We start from the raw sequence: 12,039 nt of genomic DNA, 5'->3' as shown, positions 1-12,039 counted from the left end.
TGAGAGCCACAAGACATGAACGTCAGATGTTTGAGAGCCAGAAGTAAGGAAGGCAGATAAATGGAGGGAAGGAGGGAGAGGTGGAAAGAAAACAACTTTAATTTTAAATGCCTTCTCCAAGCTGGCTGACAGGATGGTGGGGGCTTTGAGAGCCACATGCAATGTGTGTGAAAGAGCCATGTGCAGTTTCTGAGCCACAGTTTGACCACCCCTTTGCTAGAAAATACTGAGCAGTGACCCACAAAAGCTCACATCCCACCACAGTTTTTTAGTTTTAGTTTTTAAGGTGCTGCTGGACTCTTTTATCTTTCCTACTGCTTCACAAGAACACTCAGTATTGGTTTCATTAGTTCATAGCCCTTTTGTATAAATTAAGGCAGTGTTTGCATATTGATAAAGGTAATCTAAGAAGAAGAAAGAAGTTTATCTTATTAGAAGAAAAGAGTTTCTTTCACAAACATCTATCAGTCCCATCTATCAGCCAAACATCTATCACCTTCCCACTAAAGCTTAAAGCTTATGCAGTGATTTCCTTAATCTAACTTGCATCACACTGTGGCTATGCTCTTTCTTTTTATTTCTGGTATTGAATTAGATGTTGATTCGTACAGTCTCACCACATGTTCTGTGAGGGAGATTCAGGGGTGTCGAACTCGATTTATTATGAGGGATGGACCTGACATAAATGGGGCCGTGTTGGGGCGGGCCATGTGTGTACCTATTTAAGATTAGGTAGCAGAGAGATAATTTTTTAAAAGGACACAGATAAACACGACTAGAAGGTTTTTTTTACAAAAACCTTAAAATAAAACATTATCACTTGTTGGTCTTAGAGGTGCTTTCTTTGTATTTCTACCATGGGATCCAGGGAACTTGGTAAAGTAAGCTCTGACTTGTTTCCCTCCCTTCCTCAGGGGACCAGGAGGGAGAAGAGGCTCTACCAATGGAGAAAATCAAGGTTTAGTTCTGTAGCTCCTGTACCATTGAGCAAGCCTTGCCAAGCAAGTTGAGATGCAGAAGGAAGCAAGAGAAAGAAGGAAGCAGACGAGCCAGTTGCTTGAGGGCCTGATTCAGCCCCCAGGCTGCATGTTTGACACCCCTGCAATAGAAATTCTGATTTGTGTGCGCTAACCTAAAGTGTATAGTGAAGCGGTGGATTTTATTGGACTAGAGACAGAAAGATACAAATGTTGGCCTTCTAAAACTCTGAACTTTTTTAAAATTTAAGATTTATATCTTTTACCCTCAGAAAACACCTGCTTGGCAATTGAGGGCTGTTCAGAGGTTGAAGCTAGTAAGCTGTTGCTCCAGAGCAAGATGTGCCTACCATGAATAGCAGAATAACAGTACTTGTAGGCATGTTAGCACAAGCAGGTGACCAATGAAGGTCACATGGGATGGAGAGGACTCCTATTCCCTCCTTCTGCCAGCCTGGCTCAAGCAGTGACAGTGGCTCAGTCACGGTTCCTCCCCCCCGCCCCGCCCAACAGTTCCTCATCGATCCACCAAGAAACTCACGGGGGGGGGGGATAATCTCACTTGTCCACCCGTCTCTCACTTTGCCAGTCTGGTTTCCCCTTCTGCTGCCTGCCTGCTCGCCCCTCTGCCCATCCCCCTCCCTGATTATCTGTCTGCCTACTCAGCATCCTTCCATTGACCTCTCATCCTCCCTGCTACATTGTAGGGGTGGGGGAGAGACAGCAACTCCTGCTCTCATCTCTCTTTGCCTGTCCGCTTCCAGTTCTTCTGCCTGTCTGGGTGATGCAATGGCGGCTCCCCTTCTGTCTTCAGCTAGTGTGTCAGGTTGACAGAGGAGTGTTGCCTGGGTCTGTGCAGGTGCAAACAATGTTCCTCTGTTTGGGAAGATTTAACCATCCTTTTTAACTTTTCAGATTTTTTTAAACATAGGGGCTTGCCCTCAGCTTGTTGAAATATCTTTGTTTTCTCTTTGTAAGAATAACCATGATCTACAGATGGGGCCATACTGAATGTTAGGTATAAGGATGTCAACCTGGGATCATGTACAGTCTCTTCCACCTCTGTTGATGACCTTGTCATGAAAAGACAGTGTATGGATGGCTTCATGACCCTGTTGTGCCAATGGACTGACTCAAGAAAAGGAAATGAGGCTGAAGTTCTAAATGTTTTCTTTTAAAAAAAATAATATTCTGAATGTTTTCTCACAGGGTCCCAGAGAAGCTTGTAAAAATGGTATTGGTACTCTTCAGCAGGTCTCTGACATTCAAGCTAATGATGTTTTGACTTAAGTCCAGTTATTGTTTATCTCAGGATAATAATTAAACTTCTTGGTTACTTTTTTTGCTTGTCATCTTTACCTATCTTGTACTTGGTTCAGTTCTCTTGACCACTATGTACTCAAAGCACACATATGCCAGTCAGGAGAAAGATTATTTAGTGCCCGTGTGTGTGAGAGATGGAAGCAGGGGGGGGGGGGGGCTCCTAATATTTGCAGTGAGGGAACACGTGGCATGTTGAATATGAAAAAGTGGAAATATGTGGGGAAATGTTCCCATCTTTACTAACAATAGATATCACCTTTGTCTCTTGTATGAATGTGTGTTTATTGTTGTTGTTGATATCAATAACATTTCAAATTGTACTGTGGTGGAGAGGAAAACATGAAAGAAGGATGGAAAATTCTGTCAATGTATTGGGAACGGGTTACTTTAAAAAGAATTAAAAGAAATTAAAAATGCTTGGATGCCAGCTACATCTAAAAGAATGGGGAGAGAGGTCAATTTAATGGAATTTATTTTTGGCAAAGGATAAATCTTTCTTGAATTGCTTCAATCATAGCAGTAGTATATTCGTGCATAAAATGTGAGACGAGTTTTTGGAAGGCATGTGGAATGAGAGGCGTTTTTATATTTTCTTGGTTTATATAGGGGAAAGTTTCCTAAAATCTCTGTGTTGAATTGATTCTAAATAGGTCCAAACTGTAGCTCAACATAGCATTCCATTTCCCTGTAATTCTTGTCTGTCACCCATTCAGAATGGATACACATGATATTTAAATGATATGACCCAGTACTCTGAAACTGGAAACAATCCCGTTCTGGTCACTATTTTGAAGGCTCACATGCCAAGTCTTACACATGCACACCTTCCAGGCTTACTGAGAGATGTGACTATTTTATTGTTGGGTAACTGTGCCCAAGTATAAAATATTAATCACAAATTGCTTGGATTGATTCTTAATGGGAGTCCGATTTAAAATACCCATTGCCAACAAGATAATATAGGGCAGGGGTGAACAAACTTACTTAACATAAGAGAGACACAGAATAAATGTCAAATGTTTGAGAGCCGCAAGACATGAACATCAGATGTTATAAAGCCACAAGGAAGGAAGTCAGGCAAATAGATGGGGGGAGGGAGGAGAGATGGAAAGAAAGCAACTGGCTGGCTTGGCTTGATAAAGAGATTTAAAGAGAGAAATGTCTTCTCCAAGCTGGCCAACGTGATGGTAGGGGCTTCAAGAGCCGCAAAATGTGTGTGTGGAAGAGCCACATGTGGATCCCAAGCCAATGTCTGGCCACCCCTGAAATTTTGGTTTTAAATATTATGTATTCTAGGAATAGACTAGTGCTATAAATTTATCAGCAGCCATTTGTGTTGCTTTTTTGTTTACTATGAATGCCAGTTGATGATCTCTGAAGTGAAGATAGTTGATTAAAAGTGGATTGCTTCAAATGACCAGGTTCACTGGGAAGGTGATATAGACATTTTATAAATTAATTATATAAATTAAATAAATGAAAATAGAATAACATGATTTAAATGCGTATTTTAAACATTGCTCTTGACTGTAGCAGGAGAAGTGTAAGTTTTTGGAGAATTGTATAACATTTGGAATTCAATACTTCAGGGAAAGCTTGTCTCCATAGACCTATGGTCCCCAGTGTTGTGCAGGTAGTGCTCTGTACCTGCTTATGTTTCCAGGTACCCATTTGCTTCATCCCCAAAGTAAATTGCAAATGTTGGCTTTGTTCCACTTAATTGGAAGAGCAGGTATTTCAGAAGAACATGTATTTCAGGAAACATGTATTCAGAAATATCCGCCTCCATAATAAAGAAGATACTTGGCTTGTAACCTCTCATTGTTTTATGGCTAGCCTTGATACCATTCTGTGGTGGCACCCACTCCTCAAAATTACCAAAGCGTCCACAATTCCACCAGATTGTTGACCCCTGCCTGATACATGATATAAACTGTTGTGGGGCATGTGTGATTGCCATATTGCAGTGGTGATGGTGAAACTCTTAGGCAGCAAGCAGCATATGATTGAGACTGCATGAGTTAAGGTGATAAGTGAACCTGAGAAATACGTTTTGAAATATTGCTTCAAGAATAAAGACCACTGAACCCTCAGAACATCATGTGATGTTATAAGCTGCTTAGAAATCAATATCAGAGCAGGCATGGTTGTAACACTGGCTTGATAATTTGAAGGACTGGGAGCATGCTGTAAAGTATAAACTCTTGTACTCCTGTGTCCTGCGTGCCCATCCATCTTCATCCCTCTTGCCATTTAGGTTTTCACCTCCCTTTCCTAAGTTGCCTGACACTTTGAGTGCTGACACTTTCCTTTTTTTCTTCCTCCCCTTAAATTCTGTGGTTGCAATATGCTTATCTGAACTGGAAAGACTATAGTTGGAAGTATTTGAAACATGGAGTCAGAATTTCAGACTCCAGTTGACTGCTGATTTCAGTTATGGATGAAGAAGCCAACATCAAAATGTGTGATCCTCCCTTCTGCTGAGCTCATATTCTCTTAACCATAGTTTTTGAGTGCTGACACTTTCCTTTTTTCCTCCCTCCCCTTAAATTCTAGGAACACCATCTCCAGCGGGCTATTTCAGCACAGCAGGTATATGGAGAGAAGAGGGATAATATGGTCATACCAGTCCCAGAGGCAGAAAGTAATATTGCTTATTATGAATCTATATATCCTGGAGAATTTAAGATGCCAAAGCAGCTTATTCACATACAGCGTGAGTATATATATATTTTTAAATGACTGAATATTTAGTGACTGTGTTTAGGCCCTGTAGAAACCAACTGACTTATTCTAAACTTTAAATGCCTTCTGTGTTCACTTGCTGAGTTGCGTTGCTGCTGCACTGTGACTCAGTGAGTTCAGGAGGCATTTAAGAGACCATAATCTCTCTAAATGCTTTCTAACAGCACCCAAATAAGAGCTGAATAATTTCATCTTTTATTCGGTCACTGCTGCTTTGGTAGCAGGATCAGATTCTTTAATTGATTTGGTTGATCAGGTATTTTTCAGATATGTATTCAGCTCAGTATATACCAAGCACACACCCCTAATTGTAGCTTGAAAAAACCAAAAAGCAGCAGTTCTCTGATAGCACCTAGAACTTCATGGTGCTCTTTATGATACTATGCAGGGGTGTTAAACTCATGAGGGCCAGATTTGACACAAATGGGACTTCATGGGACCAGGCTATGTGTGCCATAAAGCAGAGATGCCAGGAAGCAGAGATATAAACTTTATAAAGGATACAAACACTATTAACAGTTTTTTCTTTTAAAATACAAACAAGCTTAAAACTCTGTGATACTTTGTTTAAAATGGAAAGGTGGCAATAGTGGGATTTGGCAATGAATTTTTAAAATAAAACATCAAGAAGCACAAGGATCACAGCAGAAACTGAAAATATAAACTATATATAATGCTCTGAACCTAGGAAAACATGCAATGGCTGGGCATTGCAAGCTTCTCCACATGCACACCCTGGTCTGCTCAGATTGGAGGTGACTCCAATGTAATATCCCCCTGTGGCTGTGGTTTCCCAGGTTAGAGTACTCACTAGGCAGAAGTTCTCAGGTCCGTTCGGCAGAGGCACGCTTGCTCAAAGCATCAACTTTTATTTTCAAGGAGACAACTCCAGCAAGCAACAACTTCCACTGGCCACACAGATGCTGGAAAGTGAAACTACTTAAACTCCACTCCATTAAAATACAGCACAGACAAAGTTTCAAGGAAAACGCAGAATGGATTTTCCATTAAGGTCTCTGGCCCAGATAGCCTACACCCAGAGTAGTCTGTCTGGGCCCAGAGACCTTCGTGGAATATTCATTCTGCATTTTCTTTGCAAGCCCAGAAGTTTCCTGCTGAATCAGGCAAAGACAAGGCAGAAGGAGCTGGGAACTTTGGCAGCCTTGGAGCTACAAAGGGTGAAGAGTGGGGGGGGGGGGGGCACAGGCCTGATTAAAGCCTTGGTGGGCCGGTTGCATCACATGGGCCATAAGTTTGACACCCCTGTTATAGAGTTCACCACAGTGGTCCAAAAGTTCGGATTTCTCCTGGATGAAATTATTGTTTTAATTATATATCTTCAAATATCAGTTTTACAAGGCAATTTGGAGGGATTAATAATAATTAAGGATATTGCTATGAGTGCTGCATATCGTGGGGTGGATTTGTTGTGTGTTGATTTTTTAACAATTTGTGTGGTAAAGAAGCTTGGATACATTTTATATAGAGGTGAGATTTAAATATTTTAAATGAAATACTATGTTATATACGTGGCTTTTACAGGGGATGTGGTAAACCATTGTTCTTTAGATAGCAGTAGATATTGGCCAGACCAGTAAGAATGGGAAACAACCCCCCTCCCCCCCCCCAAAAAAAATGGATGCAGAATTGGTGACGAAAAGGGAATGGAGTAGGTGATTATCTGTGTGGAACATGAACCTGAAAATACATGGGAATAAAATGTAATGACAAGTCATAGAACTAGGAGACACCTAGAGATGTGAAATATTCAGAAATGTTGAAGCTATTTTGAGGGGAAATAAAGTGTGTTCAGAAATTTTGAGGAAAACATGAAATATTTGCAGTGCTTAACCATTCTATCAAATCTAAACTAATTTATGGCTTTAACATAAAATGCATTATTTAAAACTTAATATTTATGGAATTAAAAAATTATAAATGCCTTAGTTTTGTATAAGCAAAATTGCAAGTATATCCAGTACTTGAGAGAAAAATAGCATTGGATGCGTTAGCTTGCCATATTAGCATATGTAAGTTAATTTTTGGTATCTGGTTAGAGACTTCTGTTCTAATGAAACTTTCAGTGTTTTCCTCCGAGGCTCTGATGCATTTTCTGCCCTACCTTCTTATAATCTTTTTTCCCTCCAGCAGGCTAGGGCAGTAAGCTACTTTGTGGGTATATTTGTCACAGTCGTTTGCTGAAGAGGTGAAAAAGTCAACCAGGTCAAAAGGACAACAATGCTGAAAAGCAGTGACATACTTGCATGCCTTCCCCCTCATAAAGATCAGATATCCTCATAGCCTTGCTTGCTTCCCCTCATAAAGATTCTAGGTGCAGAAATGCATCTTGAATTTAAGAGCTGTTTGACATCAGCGAGCTTGTCTTTAAAAGCATTTTTCTTATTCTAAAAGAGAAAATATTTTGTAGGAGTTCTCCCCCATATTTCCCTGTAGAAAAATTGAAAAAGGTGTGTTGGGGGGAGGATGTCCGGGCCTTCACATCTCTAGCTGTGCCTTCCATTGCTTTGCTGATGAAAACACTCTAAGTAACTATGTGAGAAAGCCTGTGGAGTAGAGATTGGGCATTTGCAGTAGTGTTTTTCTTCTCCCTGCTCTTAGGCCAACAAAAGACACTTCCTGGGGCAAGCTATTTTGCATATAAATAGAAAAGAGAAAGCAAATGCAGAATGGAGTATTTGAAGGGGAGAGAGGTCTGTGCTGCAAAGTAGCAAGGATTTGACTGGTATATCAAGATGCATATTTGATACAGCCTTGCATAGCACAGCATAATCTTTCATAGCATCTGGCCCCAAAGAATGTACTTGACAGAGTGAAAGGTATCCTCACTGTATCATTTAAGTAAATATAAGCAAACAGCATGGTACCACCTTAACATTATTATATATAAAATGTAGTGGTACCTAATGGATGCCTTCAGATATACCTGAAAGATCAGTTGTGTTGCCTGGAACTGCTTTCAACCAGGAGGTTGTGTTAGTTTTACCTCTTGTACCCTTTGCAACCCTTCCTAAAGGACATTGCTGCAGTTACCATGTTACAATAATATGTACGTGCAACTGCTTTTGAGTGTTCATAAGCTACAGCTGGTACAGAAGACTGTGGCCGAGATCCATTGGAGACAGGCCATTGGAAGCCTATAACTTTTGCACTTTATGACAAATACAGTCTTACTATTCTGGGCACAGTTCAAAGTACAAATGTTTCACTGTAAGACCCACTATATAGAGAAGATGTGCTTTAATAACAGAATCTCCCCTGAATGTTGAGTTCTATTGGTAAAACCCTAAACTACAGCAGCTTCCTGCAAAGTAAGATCAAGGAGGCAAGAATGTATATAATGACATTAGAATAATAATAATTTTAAAAGGTAGTCCCCTGTGCAAGCACCAGTCGTTTCCGACTCTGGGGTGACATTGCATTTCGAGGTTTTCCTGGCAGACTTTTTACGGGGTGATTTTCCATTGTTTACCCAGACGTTAGAATACTTGCCGGTTTATAAGAAAATCTAACTTTAACCTGGCTCTTGTACTGCCATAGCAGACTAAAAATTCTTCTAAGTCCCAAAGGTCTTTCCTAGCAAGTTAGAATCCAACACTGTATCAATTAAATAAGGGTTTCCTCTTTCTCCCTATACACATCACTTTGCACTATCTCCAGTTAAATCTCTTCCGCCAGCTTGTTGACCCTTCACTCAGTTCTAAGAGATGCTTTTGGAACTCTTCATAGATTGTGTGAGGTATTAACATTCTGAAAACTTGATGTTCATAGCAAACAACTTGGCAGCTCCTGTCCCAGATTCCAGCTAAACTATAAATAGGGGTCAGCTATTCTTCAGGTTCTATGGTTTACTAGTCTTCATTGTGAAAAATGTTGATTTATTTATACCAGGGTGGATTTGATTTAGATCAAGTTATTTTAAATCATGGTTTTTCTACATGAAGGCTAATTCTTGGCCTTAATATTTACTTACCCAGATGGAAGTTTCATTTTAGTATAATGGCCTTTCAGGTTAGTTTTAGTTACATAAATAATTATGAAATTACTGCATGGTGAACTGTTTTGAGTTTAATAGGATAATTATTCAAATTTAGACAACTTTTCTGCTGTACTTTATTTGGAAGGAGAAAAATAATAATTAACAATAAGCATTTACATTATTTTATTTAACTAAAACAATAACATTATATAGCATATGTATTCTAGTATTTGCTTACACTTTCGTGAGGATAACACTTATAAAGATCTCAAGATGTATGGAGTATTCTGCTTATAAATTTTCAGTGTCATTTGTACTGCTTGCCCCTCCCTCCTTACACTTAGCTCTTAACATCTTCTCCTTATCCAGACCCATTTCATCCAAATATATTCATTGAGCTTCTTGAACTTAGCACTTACGAGTTAAGGGGTTGATTTGGTGTGCATAGATTTGCAGAGGACCAATAGGACTGGGGTTTCTTAACTTTGTATGTTTATATTGGTTGATGTGAAGAAGAGGCATGTGATCTCTGCAGATGCAAATTCAGTTTTGAGAACTGTAAAACCAAGCATCCGTGATGATATCTTCTAGATAGAAAAACTGTCCAATCTTATGGAAACCTCTGGAAGAGCATGACATTGTGAATAGATTAATGGAATTCATTTACCAAAAAATGTAAATGTTGCACGAATATACAGCCTTATGCTACATAATTAATACCAATTTAATGATAAACTAATTCCTATTTAATGATAAATAACTTTTGGACTATACTGTATCTTAAATAGAAAACAATCTTTAAATGAATTTTTCCTCAGGAAGCATTTTATTTTTTAAAAATATGATTTAAATTTTAAAATCCATTTTAAAAAAACCCATTGATTCTCTTATCCACCCTAATTTCTACTACCTGCTTCCTTTTTGAATTAAAACAAATCAGTAGTCCATAAATTTGTCACAGATTATTCCAAGAAACCAATAGAAATAAGCTGTAGAAGATATTTGTGTGCATATTACTGATTTGATTTTAGTTTGAAGTTGAGCATTACTGTCTTTTTAAAAATATAACTTTCTAATTTTCATAGTTAGATATTTATGTACGTCTAATTAGCTTATCAAATACTATTTTAAAAAATGGGTTTTCTCTGTTGAGGATGTTTGTTTTTTAAAGTTGAACACTTGATTCAGCACATGTAAAACTCGTTTCCTTCCCATAGCTGTTGGTTCCGATGCGGAAAGCAACTATAGCAAACTTCATTGTTTTCTTACTACTCAATATTTCTCATGTTTATATCAAATCTTCATAATCCTGGATTTGCTTGCACTCATAATATATCTCATTCCCTACCTGACACTAGCATACAGACTAAAAAGTATGTTCAGTGGGCCCACTTGAGAATTGGGCAGATGTTCTATGTACCTGGAAGAAAATGGAGAAGGGGGATTGGGAAAGCTTAAAATCTTGAAAAGGGAGGAAAGGACATTTAGGTGACATTTTACTTACTGTAGGAATCCAAAACAGCATCAACCAGTTGCTTCTCGTGCGATTGGGTCCCTGAGAATACCCCAGCCTCCACCATGGGGTTTTGTTGAGGGGTAGGGAAATAGTACAGCTATTAGCGGGGCTGGGAGGTGATGATGAAGGGGCTGGGGCTATGGCTGAAGCATTGTGTAGATGTGTAGCTACTCTGACCCCCCTCCAGCTGATAGGGAAGCCCAAAGCATCTACTGTGTTTTCAGTTTCAAGATTTTGCATCAGCAACTTTGGAGCAGGGAGAGGCCACAGGGAGGAGGGGCAGAAGGGAAAACAGTGACCAGTGAAAAAAATGGGTGGGGGAGAAATGGGCACCAGTAACATGGGGGAAAGCCAAAGCAGGGGCAAGTGGAGACTGTGAGGAGGAAAACCATGTGTGGGGGATGATGCTCTATTCCTAACCTTCATGAGTTCTCTTGAATCTCCCAACATTTGCCCTCTCCTGGTAGATCAAACAATTCAGTGTTTGGGGCGGGGGGGGGGGGGGAAGGATAGGTTTCTGCAAACCTGGAGTAACTTTAAAGTTTACAGAAAAATTCATAGTGGAGTGAATGAATAAAAAGTTATCATCACTGAGATCCTGAAAAGACTATTCTGTGAGATCTCAGATGCCAGTATAGGTTGCTTAGGTGACCTATAACTACTTTGAGGCCCATAGTAAGAAGCAAATAATAGGGGCTGGGGGGGAGGGGAGGGAATTTGCCCTCTCCATACAGTTTGTTAATCAGATTATTACTGCAATGGTTATAATTTCTTTGTTGGTGTTGGTGAACTTTTTACGGGATGGTTTGCCGTTGCCTTCCCCAGTCGTCTACACTTTCCCCCCAGCAAGCTGGGTACTCATTTTACCGACCTTGGAAGGATGGAAGGCTGAGTCAACCTGGAGCCGGCTACCTGAACCAGCTTCTGCTGGGATCGAACTCAGGTCGTGAGCAGAGGGCTCCGACTGCAGTACTGCAGCTTTAACACTCTGCGCCACAGGGCTCTTGAATGATGCACTAGCGGCATATAAAAAACCCCTCACAGCATTTTTTTACTGATGCATTTCATGCATTTCTGAATCATGTTGGGGTCAGTTATACCACATTGGTTCATGCATTTCCCCCTCTTGTTTTTTTAAAGAGGAAATCTAGAATACTTCTTGAAGTAATAGTAATCCTCATTGGAATGAGTGAGAAAATGAGAGCATTGTATTCTCAGATTTATTACCCTAAACACACAGTAAAATTTCATCTGTCATAATATGCTGGTTTGTTTGCATAGTGAAGTTAAAAAGAGGAAGTATGTTGGAGGTCATTTACACCTTAAGTTAGAGACATTCAGTGGCTAAGGAGCCGCATGTGGCTCTTTGACGTGTAGCTCCTTTGAATGCTGTTCCCCAACGTGGTACCCATCCCTATTCCAGGAAAGTGGGCAAGGCCATTAATTCATTACCTGGTAGAGCTTGTGGTTGACAGGTGGTT

At 39.8% G+C, this 12,039-nt stretch overlaps 1 protein-coding gene across 2 annotated transcripts in view; it reads left to right on the top strand.

The window, feature by feature from the left end:
* The first annotated feature begins 4,856 nt into the window (after nucleotides 1-4,856).
* The window catches only part of LOC132591043 (enhancer of polycomb homolog 1-like), a 31,618-nt gene continuing 24,435 nt past the window's right edge, over nucleotides 4,857-12,039 (top strand). For both annotated transcript variants that reach the window (XM_060263918.1, XM_060263917.1), the window contains exon 1: nucleotides 4,857-5,016. In XM_060263918.1, the coding sequence (XP_060119901.1) occupies nucleotides 4,917-5,016 (100 nt within the window). In that variant the 5' untranslated portion in view covers nucleotides 4,857-4,916. The remainder of the gene's footprint in view (nucleotides 5,017-12,039) is intronic.

Source organism: Heteronotia binoei, unplaced genomic scaffold, assembly GCF_032191835.1.
Source record: "Heteronotia binoei isolate CCM8104 ecotype False Entrance Well unplaced genomic scaffold, APGP_CSIRO_Hbin_v1 ptg001370l, whole genome shotgun sequence".
NCBI lineage: Eukaryota > Metazoa > Chordata > Lepidosauria > Squamata > Gekkonidae > Heteronotia > Heteronotia binoei.
This window is presented reverse-complemented; position numbering and strand designations above follow the sequence as displayed.